Source organism: Tursiops truncatus, chromosome 20, assembly GCF_011762595.2.
Source record: "Tursiops truncatus isolate mTurTru1 chromosome 20, mTurTru1.mat.Y, whole genome shotgun sequence".
NCBI classification, from domain to species: domain Eukaryota; kingdom Metazoa; phylum Chordata; class Mammalia; order Artiodactyla; family Delphinidae; genus Tursiops; species Tursiops truncatus.
Window position 1 is genome coordinate 39,756,121 of NC_047053.1, and position 20,454 is coordinate 39,776,574.

At 40.7% G+C, this 20,454-nt stretch overlaps 1 protein-coding gene across 12 annotated transcripts in view; it reads right to left on the bottom strand.

Annotated features, from left to right (window-relative positions):
* The window catches only part of BRCA1 (BRCA1 DNA repair associated), a 63,646-nt gene that overhangs the window by 40,663 nt on the left and 2,529 nt on the right, over positions 1 to 20,454 (bottom strand). For 7 of the 12 annotated variants that reach the window (XM_019939446.3, XM_019939448.3, XM_019939445.3 and 4 more), the window contains exons 3-7: positions 13,769 to 13,822; positions 5,098 to 5,175; positions 4,053 to 4,141; positions 2,897 to 3,036; positions 946 to 1,051 (exon numbers count right to left, since the gene is read on the bottom strand). In XM_019939446.3, the coding sequence (XP_019795005.2) occupies positions 946 to 1,051; positions 2,897 to 3,036; positions 4,053 to 4,141; positions 5,098 to 5,175; positions 13,769 to 13,822 (467 nt within the window). Of the gene's footprint in view, positions 1 to 945; positions 1,052 to 2,896; positions 3,037 to 4,052; positions 4,142 to 5,097; positions 5,176 to 13,768; positions 13,823 to 20,454 lie in introns of those variants that run through there. The other 5 variants (XM_073797662.1, XM_019939447.3, XM_073797665.1 and 2 more) reach the window with 2 other exon arrangements.

A 20,454-nucleotide genomic window follows, 5' to 3' on the forward strand; every position in this document is an offset into this window, starting at 1 on the left:
CTAAAAAAATTCCCCAAATACCCCCAAATAACAAATCAATAAAAGGATTTTTATTGAAAGGCTTAAACTCAAAAAATACACTTGTTGCAAAACATATCTTCAAGAAATATTTACTGAGCACCCACTACATGGCAGACACAATGATACATGTCAGGCAATACAGAGAAGTGGTCATAAGCACAGGTTTGAATCATGACCCTTTCACTTACTAGCTTTACAACCTTGGCAAAATTTCTTAACCTCTCTGTGCCTTAATTCCCTCATCTGTAAAATAAGTATAATAGTAGTAATCATCTCAGGTTTGTCATGCATCTTAAATGAGTTACACAAGTAAAACACACCAGTGCGTGCACTACAGTAGGTGCTCCTAAATATTCTCTCCTATAATTATTTTGATTATTTTTATGAGGCAATACCTGTTGTCTAGGAACTTATGATCTTAAAAGGGGAAAAGACACAAGAAATTTTGAAAGAATATGACACGTGCTATGTCAAACATTAGTGCTTGGGAGCTCAAAGGAGGGCCGTTCTTTCCAATTATAAATATACTCTAAACGATAAGACATAGAGAGACCTGCTTGAACTGAGCTCAGCTGTTCTTAAGTCTTTCTCGTCTAGTACAAGTTATCTTAGATCCCTCCAAATGCTGTAGCCCACTCATCACATTCTTTCTTAGCCCTACTCTCCATATTTCCAAAGTATATTTACACATACTTAAAACCAGACACCCTTTCTTTTGCTCTCTTTACAAAGGAAGGTTCTTCAAGGTGAGACCTGCATCTTTTACATTATTTATAACACATCATAAGGCTAGTAAAATTATTTTATTTTCACTTCCCAGAGCTCCCTGCCACTGTATAAATTGTGACCACGGTTTTTGGTAAAACTCCTACACAAGGAATCCAGCAACTATTATTCTAAACTTACAAAATCTGAGACTCTTACCCAATTCAATGTAGACGGACTTATTCTGAGGTTGTATCTGCTGCTTTGTCCTCAGAGATCTCACAATTCCAAGGTTAGAGAGCTGGACACTAAGACTGGTTTCCTGCTAAGCAGTAAAGAATGATCAACAAATTGTTGGCCAGTTCTGTGCTTTTTTTTTCTTAACAGAAACTCAAAGCCATGGACAAAACAAATAGACCATTATCAATTAGCTAACATTTATGACACCTCAGAAAAAACATTTCGCAGACTACACACCAGAATGTATGAGTTTTGTGTGCTTTGAATACTTTTCCCCTCTCTCTGTTGTTCTAAATTTTTCTAAAATAAATATGTATTATCTGTGTAATATTTTTAAAGATAAGGAAAGCATTTTTTTTCTTTTTGATTTTGTTTTTGTCTTTCTTTCTTTTTTATTTATTTATTTAGTTTTGGCTGCATTGGGTCTTCGTTGCTGCGCTCGGGCTTTCTCTAGGTGCGGTGCACGGGGGCTACATGGGCTACTCTTCGTTGCGTGTGCAGGCTTCTCATTGTGGCGGCTTCTCCTGTTGCGGAGCACGGGCTCTAGGCACGGGGGCTTCAGTAGTTGTGGCATGTGGGCTCAGTAGTTGTGGCTCACAGGCTCTAGAGCACAGGCTCAGTAGTTGTGGCTCACAGGCTCTGGAGAGCAGGCTCAGTAGTTGTGGTGCACCGGCTTAGTTACTCCGCGGAATGTGGGATCTTCCCGGACCAGAGCTCAAACCCGTGTCCCCTGCATTGGCAGGTGGGTTCTTAACCACCGCACCACCAGGGAAGCCCCAAAGTAAATTTTTAAAAAGGATAAATGAAAATAAAGAAAACCCAGCAATGGGCTTCCCTGGTGGCGCAGTGGTTGAGAGTCTGCCTGCCGATGGAGGGGACACGGGTTTGTGCCCCGGTCCGGGAAGATCCCACATGCCGTGGAGCAGCTGGGCCCGTGAGACATGGCCGCTGAGCCTGCGCGTCCAGAGCCTGTGCTCCGCAACGGGTGAGGCCACCACAGTGAGAGGCCCGTGTACTGCAAAAAAAAAAAAAGAAAACCCAGCAAGCCTAAGAATATTCAGTACAGGAGAGAATATTTAGAAACGGGACCTTACTCTGTTGAAGCTTTCCTTCTTCTTTTTAAGCCCTTCAACATCTACCGAAAAGTGAATGCTGGTACTATGAGAACTTCTTTTTTTTTAATTAATTAATTTATTTATTTATTTTTGGCTGCATTGGGTCTTTGCTGCGCGTGGGCTTTCTCTAGTTGTAGTGAGCGGGGGCCACTCTTCGCTGTGGTGCCCTGGCTCCTCATTGCGGTGGCTCCTCCTGTTGTGAAGCACAGGCTCTAGGCTCGCGGGCTCTAGAGTGCAGGCTCAGTAGTTGTGGCTCACTGGCTTAGTTGCTCCACAGCATGTGGGATCTTCCCAGACCCGGGCTCGAACCCATGTCCCCTGCATTGACAGGCAGACTCATACCCACTGCGCCAGAGAACTATCATTTTTAAGATCTTCATTATTCATTCACATATGAATAACAGCGCAAATCTCTGCATTTTCTTTGACAATTACACTTTTAACTTGAAGCAATTTTCAAATGTTAAAAACCGATTTTTTTTTTCCAGGCAACTTTTCAGAGGAAATAAAACAGAAGATATGTCCTTGTCCCTGGAGAACTGCCATAAGATGGTTATTTTAAAAACTAGCAAGCTGACCATCAGTGTCCTTGTGTCTATCTTAGACAGATATGAAGAAAAATACGTTCATCAGAATGAACAAAGCACTAAAACCGGGGACCTTCTCTCGTCTCCTCTAACTCTTGTTTGGCCACTTAATTTACCAACTTCCCTTGTTTACTGACTTTTTCTGTAAATCCATAAGCATCTAGCACACTCACCAACTCACAGTGCTCAATAAAGAGATGTTATCAGAATACACAAAAATGGCCTTACCAAGGTAGGATTTTCAGGTTCACTCTGTTGAAGTTTTTTGGCCCGGTTTCGGTAGCCCATACTTTGAATGATAGAAACTTCCTCCTTTAGATGCTCAGAAGAGTTATTTTCCTTTTTTGAAAAGTTATAACTGTTTGCAACTGTGAATTACAAAGGAAAACATTATTTTTGCAGTTAGAAAAAAATATTAATTGTAAGCAAAGAACCAAGAGAAAGCCTGTGTATGCTCTTTGTTGTACAATATTAAAACAATGCATTAGGGCTCCCCTGGTGGCGCGGTGGTTGAGAGTCCGCCTGCCGATGCAGGGGACACGGGTTCGTGCCCTGGTCCGGGAGGATCCCACATGCCGCGGAGTGGCTGGGCCCGTGAGCCATGGCCGCTGAGCCTGCGCGTCCGAAGCCTGTGCTCCGTAACGGGAGAGGCCACAACAGTGAGAGGCCCGTGTACCGCAAAAAAACAAAAACAATGCATTAAAGGTTGCCTATACTTTTTTAAAAAATGAACTTCAGAAGTTCTACTCCTAGGAAACGAACACATAGACCAAAGTTATTTCTACTCCTTTTTTTCCTACCTTAATACTAACAAATTTGCCTATTAATACCATATTTCACTGAAACTAAAATACCAGTGATATAAAATGCACCATTATTTTCTGTACCACTAAGAAAGAAAACACTAAATTAAACAATGACACACCATTAATGGTAAACTGCTCCCAATTCTGGAGATGTGCAAATAAAAAACGTGCATATTAGGATGGATAAAATAAGGTGTGAGACCAGTGGGAATGATTTAAAAAATAGATTACAGGGGCTTCCCTGGTGGCGCAGTGGTTGAGAGTCCGCCTGCTAATGCAGGGGACACGGGTTCGTGCCCTGGTCCGGGAAGATCCCACATGCCGCGAAGCGGCTGGGCCCGTGAGCCATGGCCGCTGAGCCTGCGCGTCCGGAGCCTATGCTCCGCAACGGGAGAGGCCACAACAGTGAGAGGCCCACGAACCGGAAGGAAAAAAAAAAAAAAAAGATTACAGATAAAGAGCTAAAGTTAACCTAGACCAAAAGGTCTTACCACCTATTCAAATAAAATAATTCCACCAACTTCCATTTTAATAGATGGCCACTTGAGCATTGGCCCCTGGGGTTATGCAACACTTACTCTGCAATCCTGTGTCAAGCTCAAAAGCATGAATGATCTTCAATAGCTCTTCAACAAGCTGACTAAATCTTGTACTTTCTTGTAGGCTTCTGAAAGTAAATTGTTTGAAAGACACACTTAGCAAAAGATTACCAACTTTTTAAGGACACTAAAATAAGGAAAGACATGTGAACAAATAAAAAAAGAAGTAGCAACAGTTAAAAAAAAAACTATATGGAAACAACAGAGCTATTAGTGACATTACACTAATCAAAACATCACTGACAGCAGAATAAACCACATAGCATATTGATTGTTTTTATAATTATTTTTGGCCATTCAAACTTACCAAAAGCCTATAATTATCTAAAATAATAGTACTTTGAATCCACAGTAGATATAAATCCACTGCATAGAGAACTTATTATTCTTAACATCTGAATCCCATCTACCCAAAGTGCCACTTCTAGCTCTCAGGGATTTCTGCCAAATGATGATTACATTATTTCAAAATCACAGATAGATAACAATGTCCAAAGAGAGATTTTGGTTTAGGACAGTTGTAGGACAATATAATTTATTTATTCATTTACATATCTGAGTGACTACTATGTGTCAAACATTGGAAAAACAGTGTTGACTGAGACAAAGCCAGTGCCCTAATAGAACTTACATCCTGGCCAGAGGGACACACAATGTATAAATGCATTGCGTATGTGTTTGTGTAAATAAGTAGAAATATACGCAAGGAAGAAAAATAAAAGCAGGATCAGGACAATGGGGGCAGGGTGGTACAGTCCTATATTAGATAAGACTGCAAGTTCTTGCATCATATAGAAGGATTAGAAAAAGGCAATGAATTGCTAGTACCTGTGTAAGGCAGATGTACTGTAAAATTTTCAGAAAAATGACTTTAGAAATAATTTACCCTGTCAGCTAAACACCCTTTTTTATATATTTTTCTACTGATGAGTGGTTTGATAGGAATACCAGCTATGTTATTAAGGAATTTCTACTTTTTCCTGTTGTTGTCACTTCCAACCTCCCAACTACCCAAATTATATACCTTTTGGTTATATGATTCTTACACAAAGGACACTGTGAAGGCCCTTTCTTCTGGTTGAGAAGTTTCAGCATACAAAATCTATACATTTTAAAGAATGAAAAGAACAACTCAAGTTACATTTTTTTTTTTGCAGAGAGAATATTCAAAAAGCAAGTAGCCATGAAAAGATAGTCTCACAACTGCCCTTAAGAGCCATTTTAAAGGTAATGGCAGGTGAATTACAACCAATGACCTTCTTTAATTGTTTTTAGATGCTGTAAAATCAGAAAACAGACTATATAAGCAAAGATCTATGAAAACTGAACTTACATGCATATGGCTTACTATTATGATCAAATAAAACTTATTAAAAGTTAATATGGCATATTTAATGATATACTCATAATTATTTCATGCTGCATAATCAGACATAAATGGTAAGTGGTTCAAGTAAAATGATTATAATTAGTTTAAAAACTCAGCACCTCAATACAAAAGTTACAGTAATCAAGACAGCATGATACTAGCATAAGGATAAACATATACATAAATGGAATAGAATGAGAGTACAAACATACATCTATGCTATTGTTGATTTTCAACAATAGCACCAAGACAATTAAATGGAAAAGGAATAATCTTATCAACAAATAGTGCTGGGACAGCTAGACATCCACATGCAAAAAAATGAAGATAGACTCTTACCTCACACAATACAGAAAAATTAACTCAAAATGGATCACAGAACTAAATGTAAGAACTAAAACTATAAATGTCTGTGACCATGGGTTAAGCTATGATTTCATAAATAAATAAATGGCAAAAACACAAGCAACCAAAGAAAAAATGGGTACACTAGACTACATCAAACTTAAAAACTTTGGTGCTACAAATAATACTATGAAGAAAGTGAAGGGACAATCCACAGAATGAGAGAAAATATCTGCTAATCATATATCTGATAAGGGACTTGTATCCAGAATATATGAAGAACTCTTAAAATTCAATAAAAAAGAAATAACCCAATTTAAAAATGGGCAAAGGATATGAAGAACTATATTTTCCAAAGGAGATATACAAATGGTCAATAAGCACAGGAAAAGATGCTCGATATCATTTGTCATTAGGAAAAAGGAAATCAAAGCCACAATGAGATGCCACTTCATGCCCACTATGATGGCCCTAATTAAAAAGACAGATAATAATAAGTATTGGCGAAGATGTGGAGCAACTGAAATCCTCATTCATTGATGGTGGAAATATAAAACAACGCAGTCACTTCGGAAAACTGTTCGGCAGTTCCTCAGGATGTTAAACAAAGAGTTACCATAAGACTCTGCAATTCTACTCCTAGGTTTCTTTCCAGGAGAAATGAAAACGTAAGTCCACATAAAACTTGTACACAGGACTTCCCTGGTGGCACAGTGGTTGAGACTCTGCCTGCTGATACAGGGGACATGGGTTTGAGCCCTGGTCCAGGAAGATCCCACATGCCACAGAGCAACTAACCCCGTGCGCCACAACTACTGAGCCCACATGCCACAACTACTGAAGCCCAGGCGCCTAGAGCCCATGCTCCGCAATGAGAAGCCACCGCAATGAGAAGCCCATGCGCCGCAACGAAGAGTAGCCCCCCCCCACTCACCACAACTAGAGAAAGCCCACGCACAGCAACGAAGACCCAACGCAGCCATAAATAAATACATAAAATAAAATAAAATGAAATAAAATAAAAAACAAAACAAAACCCCTCAAGGCTGGAAGAGAACATGCTCCTTTTTATATTCACAATGCCCAACAGAGTATCTGGCATAACCACACTGCTCACTAGACATCTAAGGAATGAAGGAGGCTCATTCAGGGTTTTAGAATGGCTTTGGATAAAGAACAATTTTGTTGTTTGTCTCAGATGCTGAATATGGCTAAGAAGACTTGAAGATCATATGCAACATGTTCAGAGTCAGCTTCCTTTTTTTTTTTAATAAATATTTTAACATTTATTTATTTAGGCTGCGCCGGGTCTTAGCTGCAGCATGCGGGCTTCTTAGCTGCAGCATGTGGGCTTCTTAGCTGCAGCATGCTGACTCTTAGTTGTGGCATGCGGACCCTTAGTTCTGGAATGCATGAGGAATTCTAGTTCCTCAACCAGGGATCGAACCCGGGCCCCCTGCATTGGAAGCACGGAGTTTTACCCACTGAACCACCAGGGAAGTCCTGAGTCAGCTTCCTTAAGAAAGGAAAATACTGCTCCCATTGGCTGGTGGTGTCCATGAAAATCAACATTCCCTTAGGAAGAAGACAAAAGAAGACTCAAAAGAGAGGTAGAATGGAAAAAAGGGAAGAGGGCAGAAATAGCTGTGGTGATGATTATTAAAAGCAGTGATTCACACTGATACAACCAATATTTACTACATGTCCAGTATTGTTCTAGATGCAAGAAATTCAGTGGAAAAGGAAAACAAAATCCCTGCTATCATAAAGGACATAATATTATGGCAAGGGAGGTGACTGGGGAAGGGAGTAGAGAAGATACCGACATTGAAGAGAGCCAGGAAAGAAGATTTAGGGAGCTGAAAAGGCAGTGGGAATGGTGAGCCAGCAGACACTTAGAGAGCACTTTTTACTGGCCAGGTCCTTTAACATGCATTGTTCTCTCTGTCTACACAACCCTGAAGTATTACCTTCATTTTACAGTAGAGACTTGTCCCAGATCATACAGTAATCAAGTAACTAGTAAAGGTGATATTGGATCTAGAATTGAACTGTAGCAAAGCCCATGGTTTTTCCACCAGAGAAAGTAAATGTAGGTAGGTTTGGTCAAGGAGACCCAGGGGTCCTTCTTCACTTATATAGTTGCTTGAACTACCACATTGCACTTGACAACAATTCTATAGTTTAGGGGACGGGGGTATCAAAAAGCTACCTGCTCTGTATATAAAGCCCATTTAAACATTTATTTATTTATTTGGTGGTGCTGGGTCTTAGTTGTGGCATGGGGGATCTTCGTTGCCATGTGCAGGACCTCTGTTGCGGCATGTGGTATCTTTAGTTGCAGCATGCGGGAGGCATGCGGGATCTAGTTCCCTGACCAGGGATCGAACCTGGGCCCCCTGCATTGGGAGCACAGAGTCCTAACCACTGGACCCAGAGAAGTCCCATAAAGTCCATAAAGAGCCACAAAATAGAGGCTACCACTCCTTGAGAAGATGCAAATACTACCTGCACTCTACCATAATGGCTCTAGGAGGCATCAATGCATCACACTGGCAAATGGTACAATTCAACAATTCAGAGTAGAGGTAGTGATTAGGTAATTCCCTAAACATAGTACTGCAGAATACAGCAGCTAAGATATTGCGTGATAAGCCAAGCTATAGATGTTGCAGCCTGTACAATAATTACATAAGTAACACAGGAGAACCAGATACGTAGAAATCAACCAAGATATTATGAGTTCCAATCTTTCTTTATGCTAGAAAAAGAACAGACTCATAAAGGTTATTAACTAAACTCAAAAGAGAAAATGAACTTGTACATGACTTGAAAAGACTGAGCTAAGGAAAATACTGACAGATCAACAGAACAGTGGCATGTTTTTCAGGGCTCAGAAGAATTTATTAAACTCTGTTTTAGAGCCCTGGGTAATCTATGTGATGCACTAATTAAATGAAAACATATATACAAGTTCTACATAAGGTTCTTAGTGAAAAGGTCTAAGAAAAGTTTTGGGATTCTTGGGTTTCTAAAGCCCAATGGTTAAGGAAAGGCAATACATTTTTAAAGAAAATGCAGTATGCTTTCTAAAGGGCAGCTTCAGCTTTTTAAGAAAATGCTGATGGAGAATAGTAAAATCACAGTGCCACAAACAATCTTGGGGGACTTTTCAGAGTACTCATTTTTGAGCACATCTACACCCTGCACAGTTTAACAAGTTATGGAAACTCATCTAATTTTGAGTTGCTTGTCCAAGTCTATCCTGGCAGGAAGCAATGAATTAATAGTTCTAACTATAGGCAAAATAAAGGCAAGCTGACATTTGGCTACCTTCAGTTATACTGGGTGCCCTGGCTTACTATCAACAGAGCTAAGATAATAGACAAATACGGTATCTTGTTAAAGGAAATAAAGACCCTGAGAGCTCCACAGCTTAGCATCTCAGCATCCACTTATGTTGCTGGTCCCACCAAACCTTGTCAGTTTGTATAAATAAGGTTCTGTTTTCTTTTCTTTTAAATTTTATTTATTTTTGGCTGTGTTGGGTCTTTGTTGCTGTGCGCAGGCTTTCTCTAATTGTGGCAAGCGGGGGCTACTCTTCGTTGCAGTACATGGGCTTCTCATTGCGGTGGCTTCTCTTGTTGCGGAGCACGGGCTCTAGGCGTGTAGGCTTCAGTAATTGTGGCACATGGGCTCAGTAGTCGTGGCGCATGGGCTTACTTGCTCCATGGCATGTGTGATCTTCCCAGACCAGGGCTCAAACCCGTGTGCCCTGCATTGGCAGGCCGATTCTTAACCACTGCGCCACCAGAGAAGTCCTAAGGCTCTGGGTTTTTTTTTGTTTTTTTTTTTTGCAGTATGCGGGCCTCTCACTATTGTGGCCTCTCCAGTTGCGGAGCACAGACTCCGGACGTACAGGCTCAGCGGCCGTGGCTCACGGGCCTAGCCACTCCGCGGCATGTGGGATCTTCCCGGACCGGGGCACGAACCCGTGTCCCCTGCATCGGCAGGCGGACTCTCAACCACTGTGCCACCAGGGAAGCCCCAAGGCTCTGTTTTTTTAATCAAACCTCTGGTTTGTACTTTAGTTCCAACAATTAAGAAGCTATCTTTTTTTCTTTTTTTAAATTTTTATTGGAGTAGAGTTGATTTACAGTGTTGTGTTAGTTTCAGGTGTACAGTAAAGTAAATCAGTTATACATATATCCACTCTTTTTTAGATTCTTTTCCCATATAGGCCATTACAGAGTATTGAGTAGAGTTCCCTGTGCTATACAGTAGGTCCTTATTAGTTATCTATTTTATATATAGTAGTGTGTATATGTCAAGCCCAATCTTCCAATTTATCCCTCCCCGACCAAGAAGCTATCTTGAGCTCTTCATCTGGAAGATTCTGCCTAGTTTCCTTGCCCAGTATCCCAGTCCCCTGAGTCAAGGCTCTTGTCTCCTAGGGATGAGAATCTTACCACTAACCCTCAGCCTCCTATGGCTGGGTCCCTGCTACTTTTCTTGCCTTATAACTACCACCCTGAACTTCTCATTTCTGCTGCTAGACTCCTGAGAGACTATGTTCAATCTACTTGCTAGATTATCCATCTCTTGCCTATTTCTGGACCTCTGACATACCGACCTACTACTAGATTACAGAATTCCCTGGTGTCATGATCTAATGTATCCAGCCGTGAAACGTCCCCAACACTGATTCACCACTTATCTGGATCTCCTCAGTTAAATGACCCCAAGACTTGCCTTATTTGGTCTATCTGGTCTTTAAACCTCAGCCTTCCTTGGTCTAGTCCCTCTTAGTATCCTCCATATAAGTGTATAGAAAGGTTATCATTCCAGAGCACCGCTTCTCAAACTTTAATGTACATAAGAATCTCCTGGGGATCCTGTTAAAATGCAGATTCTGATTCAGCAGGTTTGGGGTAGGGCTGAGATTCTAGGAAGTTCCCATGTGATGTGGTTGCTACAGACCCATGAGTCCCACTTTGAGTAGTTAGTTTCTAGAGCTGTGTTGTCCAATACAGCTGCCACATGTGGCTATTGAGCACTTGAAACATGGCTAGTCCGAGCTAAAATGTACGGTAAGTATGGAAAAACACAAGCTTTCAGAGACTTACTACAAAAAAAGAATGTCAAGGGCTTCCCTGGTGGCGCAGTGGTTGAGAGTCTGCCTGCCAATGCAGGGGACACGGGTTCGTGGCCCGGTCTGGGAAGATCCCACATGCCGCGGAGCAGCTAGGACCGTGCGCCATGGCCGCTGAGCCTGCACGTCCAGAGCCTGTGCTCCGCAACGGGAGAGGCCACAACAGTGAGAGGCCCGCGTACAGCAAAAAAAAAGAATGTCAAATATCTCATTAATGTTTTTATATTGTATTTTGAAATGATAAAATTTTAGCCATAATTGGGTTAAAAATATACAACTATATTAATTTCACCTTTAAAAAAACCTTTTGGTAATGTGGCTACTAGAAAATTTAGGTTAGATTTATATGGCTCAGATTATATCTCTTTGGACAATGTGGTCTAGATCTTTCAAAAAGTATTACACATTACATCTGTTGTTTGGAAACTGCAAGCTAATGCATGAACGGCCTAAGTAATATTTTCTAAACTGGTACCATTGTACTTTTTGTATATCTCATGAAAGATTTCAGAACTACAGGCTTACTCCAGTCAATAAAGCTGCGTTATTGTTAGCAATGAGAGTCCACCTTGAGAAAATACAATTAATGCTTGGGGGCATTTTTCTGAACTTTCTTATCATATAGATCAAGGTGTTATTCAGACTATAAAGGTATTACAGAAGATATTTCATGAAAAAGTTGATCTATCACACAGGCATTATACTAAACTTTTAATTCTAACTTATCACTTAAAATATGGCTGGCTAGGGCTTCCCTGGTGGCGCAGTGGTTGAGAGTCTGCCTGCCGATGCGGGGGACACGGGTTCGTGCCCTGGTCCGGGAGGATCCCACGTGCCGCGGAGCGGCTGGCTCCGTGAGCCATGGCCGCTGAGCCTGTGCGTCCGGAGCCTGTGCTCCGCAACGGGAGAGACCACAACAGTGAGAGGCCCGCGTACCGCAAAAAAAATATATATATATATGGCTGGCTATTCTGCTTTTCCTATCCTCCATGTTAGGAATTGCAAGCCTTTTTCACTCTCCTCCAGTTGCCAACTTTAACCTTCTCAATCTCAACAGATGTCTTTACCTCCAACTTCACTGAATAACAACTATTTCTCTTTCTAGCATCCATTTTCTAGTTCCAATCCCTCTGCCTCCTCTTGGATCTTTCTCTCTTGCAAATATCTCCCCTCTGAGGGTTCCTTCCTTTTGTAATACAACTTCTCTATATATATGAAAAGTTAGTTTCTTTTTCCTGAACATATTCTTTCTTCTCTTCATACCTTTGCTCATATTATTTCCTCTCCCTGTAAAACTGCCTTCTTCCACAAGCTCTCAAAGTAATGAATGTTCATAATTTAATCTCTTCTTTACACACTATAATACCATATATTCATTATTCAAGGTGACAGGAAAGCATACAGTACATTTCAGAAAGATTCTTGTCAAGAAACAGTGAAAGTCCCAGCATTTAAAAGGTTAGTCTTCAGCTATCTGTAACCTTTTAAATAGGGGGACTTTAAAATTTTGTTTTATAAAGGTATTGATCTACAAAGAAAATGGCCCTATACCACAGACAGTTTGAGAAGCTTCCCTCTAGAGGCCACAAAACTAAAAATTCTTGAAGGAGAGATAAAGCCGTGCTGCCATGACACCTGACCAGGAAGAAGGGCCTGAAGAATGAGAAGGAAATTGTTGGGAACAGATCTAGGCCAGTGGGGTGACCTGGAAAAGGGGTGAGAGACAGTGGAAATGGGCTCTGGATCCTTGTTGGGACAGATAAATAGCAAAAAGGTAAAATTCAGAGGAAGGAAGGGGCTGGCCAGCTGGCAGACTTGTGCTCAAAGGATTTCCCTCCAAAGGGAACAGGTTTCCTCCAGCTTCAGCCAGCCCTCATTATCCTTAATGCAGAAGCTTTTCATGTTTTTTAGGTTACAGAAACGTTCCAAGCTGATGAAAATTATGAACTGTCTTCCCAGAAAACTGCACAGGCCCATAGTTTTTAATACAATTGAACTTAAAATTCAATATAATTCTAGGAAATTCATGAAAACCATTCATGAATCCCAAGTTACAAACTCTTGAATCTAAAAATTCCTTAGAGGATACATAAAAAATTGATAATTGTGGTTTTTTTCTGGGGAGGGAAGGGAGAGGCAGGGGTTTGAGGTAGGAGGGAAAAATATTTTGCATCATATATGCTAGTAAACTCATTACCATTGACATGGCTTACCTTTTCAATTAAAAAGAAAAAAATGCTTAAAAAGAAATAAGTTGGCATTCAGGGCGAGCCTCAGTCATAGCTTAACATCAAGGAAAGGAAAAAACCCCCTGTTCCACAACATTATCTACCAAACTTTTTCTGAAATTCTTCCATCAAGAAACATATCCATTTCAAAGGGCAAAATCCTTAAAAATGTAAATATAACTTGAATCATTGGTATGAATGAATTTCAGCCTAAATATAAACTGATATCAGGTCCTTTCCTATTTTCACAAGGATTATGAAGCAGGTAAACACTGAACCTTAGAGGGCAGAGAGCAGAAGGACATGCAGAAATGAACAGAAAGGAGAAACTGGGACAGTTGAAACATAATTTGCTTATTTCGTAACTGCTTGCAATCTGCTTTCACCCATGGACACAAAAAACAAACAGCTGTTCAAAGTGATTTCATATCCCACTAGATAAATATGCCAATATTTTACCACAAACTATGGCTACAAAAACTTACGATTCTTTTTCACATAATTGAAGAAGCTAAAGCTTTAATAAAGCTAGGTGTTTCCTGTGTTATGAAGGATAAGCACAAAAGCTAATAACGGAGCCACATAAAACATTCAAACTTACTTGCAAAATATGTGATCACACTTTGTGGAAACAGGCTCTTTGATCAACTCCAGACTAGAAGGGTAGGGGAAAAAAAAAGAAAATAAAAGAAATGAGGTTCAATAATTCATTTAAAAGTAAATGAATAAATGAATTCTTAATAAAGAAGTTCAACTTTAAGCTGCTATAACTGAGTCAAAGTAAGGCTTTAAGTTCATTCAATAAATATTTATTAAATGTCTGCTGTACTAGGAACCAAAAATACAGCAGAGAATATGATCCTTACCCTCAATGAGCTTTCAGACATCAAAACAGAATATATCATTCTTTTCTATATTCTATGTTATCTTTAGCATTTAAAAAATTAGCTGATATTATTTCATATTAGTTTTCACTGATACCTTTTTTGAGCTATCATTGTGGGTGCACATCCTATATGTTAACTAAACTTTAAGCTCCACAAAGACAAAAACTTCTTGTATTTCTTTTGAATTCCCTCATAGCACTTCTTTGGCATGTGATTGCCTTTTTATTTTTTCTTTCTTTTTTTTTTTTTTTTTTTTTTTGCGGTACGCAGGCCTCTCACTGTTGTGGCCTCTCTCGTTGTGGAGCACAGGCTCGGGACGTGCAGGCTCAGCGGCCATGGCTCACGGGTCCAGCCGCTCTGCAGCATGTGGGATCTTCCCGGACCGGGGCACGAACCCATGTCCCCTGCATCGGCAGGCAGACTCTCAACCACTGCGCCACCAGGGAAGCCCCTACTTTTTATTTCTTAATATGGAAGGCTTAAAGCATTTACACAAATAAAACAGTAAAATGAACTCCATGTACCATAACCCAATTTCAGCAATTATCAGCTCACAGCCAATTTATTTCATCCATACCAAAATCCACTCAAAGGCAAGATTATTTTAAAATAAATCCCAGGGGATTTCCCTGGTGGTCCTGGGAGTAAGACTCCACACTCCCAATGCAGGGGGCCCACGTTCAATCCCTGGTGGGGGAACTAGATCCCACATGCATGCCGCGACTAAGAACCTGCATGCTGCAACTAAAAAGATCCCGCATGCCACAACGAAGATCCCATGTGCCGCAACTAAGCCCCGACGCAGCCAAAATAAATTAAATAAATATTTTAAAAAATCCCAGCTGTCATAGCATTTCATCTATAAATATTGCAAAATATATCTTTCAAAGATAAAGACTTTTTTAGTTTAACCATGAAACCATTATTACTCCTAAAAAATAATTTCCCTAGGGCTTCCCTGGTGGCGCAGTGGTTGAGAGTCCGCCTGCCGATGCTGGGGACACGGGTTCGTGCCCCAGTCCGGGAAGATCCCACATGCTGTGTAGCGGCCTGGCCTGTGAGCCATGGCCGCTGAGCCTGTGCATCCGGAGTCTGTGCTCCACAACGGGAGGGGCCACAACAGTGAGAGGCCCGCGTACCGCAAAAAAAAAAAATAATAATAATAATAATAATAATTTCCCTAGTATCATCTAATATACAACTAATGTTCCAATTTCCCTCACTGTCTCATAAAAATTTAATAATTAAATTCATTTAAATCAGGATCCAAATAAGATCCACACATTGCATTTGGTTGATATATCTCAAGTCTCTTTTACAGATTTCTCTTTTTTTACCTCGTCATTTAAAAAACTACGTCATTTGACCTCCAGAATTTCCCACATTCTAGATTTTGCTGATTATAACCCTATGATGTGGTTTAACTTGTCTCTCTAACCTCTATTTCCTATAAACTAGACCTACAGGCAGAGTCAAAATTGGGTTCAATTTTTTGGCAAGAACACTTTACAGATGGTTCTGTGTACTTTTATTACATCACTTCAGGAGGTACATGATGTTTGGTTTGTGATTACTTTGTAAGAACAGTGTAATAAGTACTCACTGAAAAAATTTAGAAAATAATAAACTTAGAAAAATATTAAAATCTCCAGAAAAGAAAATACATCACTCAAATTCTCATCCCTACCCATCTAACCACAAAATCTCAAGGCCCTCCTGAGATTAATTCATTTACTAATATAACAAGTATTTATTGTGCATCTACTATGTGCAAGCACTGCTCTTGGAGATGCAAATACAGCAGCAAACAAAATAAAGCCTGCCCTCACAGAACTTACATTCTAGTTGTGGTAGGCAGTTGATTGAGAAACAAACATATATGGGAATAAGTGCTAAAAAGAAAAATAAAGCAAGGTAAGGGGACAGGAAGTGCAGTGTGTGGGGAGAAGGGTATATACAGGGTAGTCAGGAAAGGCCTCACTGAGAAGGTGACACTGGCAGACAGCTGAGCAATGTGAGGAAACAAGCTGTGCAACAGTTGGGGGAAGAACATTCCAGCAGAGGGAGCAGAAAAGACAGACTCTGAGCAGGACCATGTCCAGGGTTTTTGAAGGACACCGAGTAGGCCAAGGTCTAGGATGAATAATCAAGGGGGAGGTACTAGTAGAAGAGGTCAGAGAGGTAGGTGGGAGCCTGAGCACGCAGGAACCTACAGGCTATTTTAAGTCTTCAGTGTTTATTCTGAATGAGAGTTCCAGAAACTGATTCTTGGTAAAGTTCAGGCAAGACATCAAAGAACAGGTAACCTGTGTATGTGATAGGAATGTGGTTCATTAAATGTTTAACTCTTTAGAAAAGGATCACAAGAAAAGCTGGGGGACAATAGCCTCCTTATGAAGGGTTTGGTAACACAACTCTCGCAATCATGGGGTTTCTGACGCAGCACAGGGCAATGAAAAGAAAAATACCAGAGTAAGTCAGAAGACTGGGTTTCTACTACAGTTCTCTTTGTTAGCAGAGTGACCTCAGGCCAACCACTCTACCTGAACCTCAGTTTCCTTCTCGGTCACCCACTCTACCAGTCTCTTGAGGCTATTCTGAGAATAAAATTAAATGCTACTTGGGAAAATGTTTACAACCTGAGATGACTTGTACCAATGTTAGTATTATTATTGGGACTGAAAGTGATTTTAAAAAGAAAAACAAAGAAAACTCTGATTTGTTAGTAAATCACTATTCCTCAGATAGGCTAGACAGCAAAAGAAATTCTCAGTAAAAGAGAAGTTGGATTTAGCTATGATACCAGATGGCTTTCATTCTCACCACTGACTCAATTCTGAGATAATTATATTTCAGTATAGTAATTAAAAACCAAGCTATACAAACATACTGTAAACACAAACTTTGAACAGATGAAAACTCCAATACATAAAAAAGTAATTACTGTTGAAGGAAAAGCTTGAAGAGAGAATGGGAATGAAAAGAAAAAAATTAAAATGTTCTCTTCTAGGTCCTGATGAAAGTAAATGTTTACTATAAAAGTGATTCAGGGACTTCCCTGGTGGCATAGTGGTTAAGAATCCACCTGCCAATGCAGGGGACATGGGTTCGAGTCCTGGTCCGGGAAGATCCCACATGCTACAGAGCAACTAGGCCCGTGCGCCACAACTACTGAGCTTGTGCTCTAGAGCCCGCGAGCCACAACTACTGAAGCCCATGTGCCTGGAGCCCGTGCTTCACAACAAGAGAAGCCACCACAATGAGAAGCCGCACACTGCAATGAAGAGTAATCCCTGCTTGCTGCAACTAGAGAAAGCCAGCACGCAGCAACGAAGACCCAACGCAGCCAAAAATAAATAAATTAATTAATTAAAAAAATAAAAATAGGGCTTCCCTGGTGGCGCAGTGGTTAAGAATCAGCCTGCCAGTACAGGGGAAACAGGTTCAAGCCCTGGTCCGGGAAAATCCCACATGCCGCGGAGCAGCTAAGCCCGTGCACCACAACTACTGAGCCTGCGCTCTAGAGCCCATAAACCACAACTACTGAAGCCTGTGTGCCTAGAGCCCGTGCTCCACAACAAGAGAAGCCACCGCAATGAGAAGCCCGCGCACCACAATGAAGAGTAGCCCACACTCGCCGCAACTAGAGAAAGCCCGCGCAGCAACAAAGACCCAACGCAGCCAAAAATAAATAAATAAATTTATATTGAAAATAAATAAATAAAAATAAAATAAAAGTGACTCAAATATTTTAAACTTTTGAAACCAGGAAATATTTTAGGTCTACTGCATATTTATATTTAGAGCTTCCAACATGGTAAGTGATTGGAGAAAGAAGCTAGGTTAGGTTCAAAAAACAACCACCACCCACTGGGGTACACATTTCAGCAAACTCTTCGAAAGTCAAAGAATTTGTATATTCACGTGTAAAGAGTCAGAACTACCAGTTATCAGAAATAAATGCCAATAATGACTCAGGGGCCAGGAGAAGGAATTTTAGCTTGAGACCTCAAAGAAGCTGGAAACCTACCCTATAGTTACCATAAATAACATTGTTTCCATTCACAGTCAGGAATCATTTAAGACATTAACTGCAAATTGTACTGTTCTAGGCAATGTTAAAAAAAAAAAAAGTGAACTAGGTATGAGTTTAAGGTTTAACAACCAGGCAGAACAGTCTTAGTTTAAAAACCAGGTCTATTTCTAATAGAAAACAGATTGAGGACTTCCTTGATGGCACAGTGGTTGAGAATCCGCCTGCCAGTTCAGGGGACATGGGTTTGATCCCTGGTCCGGGAGGATCCCACATGCTGTGGAGCAACTAAGCCCGTGCGTCACAACTACTAAGCCTGTGCTCTAGAGCCCGCGAGCCACAACTATGGAGCCCACATGCCACAACTACTGAAGCCTGCATGCTCTAGGGCCTGTGCTCCACAACAAGAAAAGCCACTGCAATGATAAGCCCGTGCACCGCAAGGAAGAGCAGCCCCCGCTCACCACAGCTAGAGAAAGCCTGCGCACAGCAACCAAGACCCAACACAGCCAAAAGAAAACAAAAACAGATTGAAAAAATAAATAAATATGGAGCTGGAAAATACACAGCAGTTGACTTAAAATAAAAATTTAACATTAACTTTCATTCTCACATCTTTAATTTTTATGTATCTGAGTTTTTTTTGGTTTTTTTTTTTTTGCGGTATGCGGGCCTCTCGCTGTCGTGGCCTCTCCCATTGCGGAGCACAGGCTCCAGACGCGCAGGCTCAGCGGCCATGGCTCACGGGCCCAGCCGCTCCGCGGCATGTGGGATCCTCCCGCACCGGGGCATAAACCCGTGTCCCCCGCATCGGCAGGCAGACTCTCAACCACTGCGCCACCAGGGAGTCCCCTGTATCTGAGTTTTTTTATTTGATAGTTTACTTTGCCAGAATGAGAAAGAACATTACATTATTATGACTGAGTCCCATGGAAATGTAAAATAAATGGACCCAAATGCCATACTATTAAGGACTTTTTGATCACTCTTTGTAATCATCATGAGTAAGTTTTATGCTTTTTCAAAAGCAATTTTTTTTCCAATTGTCATTTCCTGCTTGCCTGGCTCTGATGTTTCGTAAATTAGGCTGTAAAGCTCATTTAGCTTTGGTTCTTGTTTAGCTGAAATGTTGAGAGGCAGGGGAGCAGAAGGTAGGTTACTTACAAATCTTGTTTCTCTCTGAAAACACAACTTGCATTTTTTAAAATCTTATTTGACTCCAAGTATGAAAAACAACTTTCATGAAGCACAAAGCAAAGGTAAAACTTTTCAGTTTACTTTTTGAATAATACCCACCACTATCACCATGTTAAAAACCACTAAATTATCAAAGAACCAATTTAGTTTATTACTTAATACCTTCAACAAATGTTTACTGAGTGGCTACTATGTCCCAGATACTGTTCTAACTACTGAAGATAAGAAGTAAATAAAACAAATAAAAACCTCTGCCCATGGGAGTTTATATTCTGTGGGGGTTGAGAAAAAGGATAAATAAATTATACAGAATGTCAGATAGTTTTAAGTTATGTAAAAAATAAGCATTATGGAAACATAGGGGGATAAGGGATGTGTTGAGGGTTGGAGTGTTACAATTTTAAATTGGGATCGTCTGCCTCTTTGAAAGATGGTATTTCAATCAAGATTTGTGAGCCATGCAATTACCAGGGGAAGAATGTTGCAGGCAGAGGGTGTAGCAAGCATAAAAGCTCAGGGGCAGGAGAATATGTCGCATGTCTGAAGAGCAGCGAAGAGGCCAGAATGACCAGAATTAAGAGAACAGAGGGAAGAGGGTAGTCAGTAATCCTCCTAAATTGCCTTTCTGGCTTTTTACCAAGAAATTCTGAGGTATGGTTTTTAATTTATTTTATAGATTTAAGAGATACCATTGAGGTCAGCTAGTGACTACCTGGGGTTCATAACCTTTGTTGTACCATGGACCCCCTTTGGCAGTTGGTAAAGCTCATGAACCCCTTTCTTAGAGCAATGCTTTTAAATATATAAAATACAAAATATAAAATTACATAAGAAACTAATTATATAAGAATACAGTTCTATCTATAGGCCTCCAAGGGTCATGGAGGGTCAGCAAGTTAAGAGCTCCCGAATCCACACAAGATAACTTTCTGGGGTGATGGAAACGTTCTATATCATTCATTCATTCATTCATTTATGGCTGTGTTGGGTCTTCGTTGCTGTGCGCAGGCTTTCTCTAGTTGCAGCGAGTGGGGGTTATTCTTTGTTGCGGTGCGTGGGCTTCTCATTGTGGTGGCTTCTCTTGTTGCGGAGCACAGGCTCTAGGCGCATGGACTCAGTAGTTGTGGCACGTGGGCTCAGCAGTTGTGCCTTGCGGGCTCTAGAGCTCAG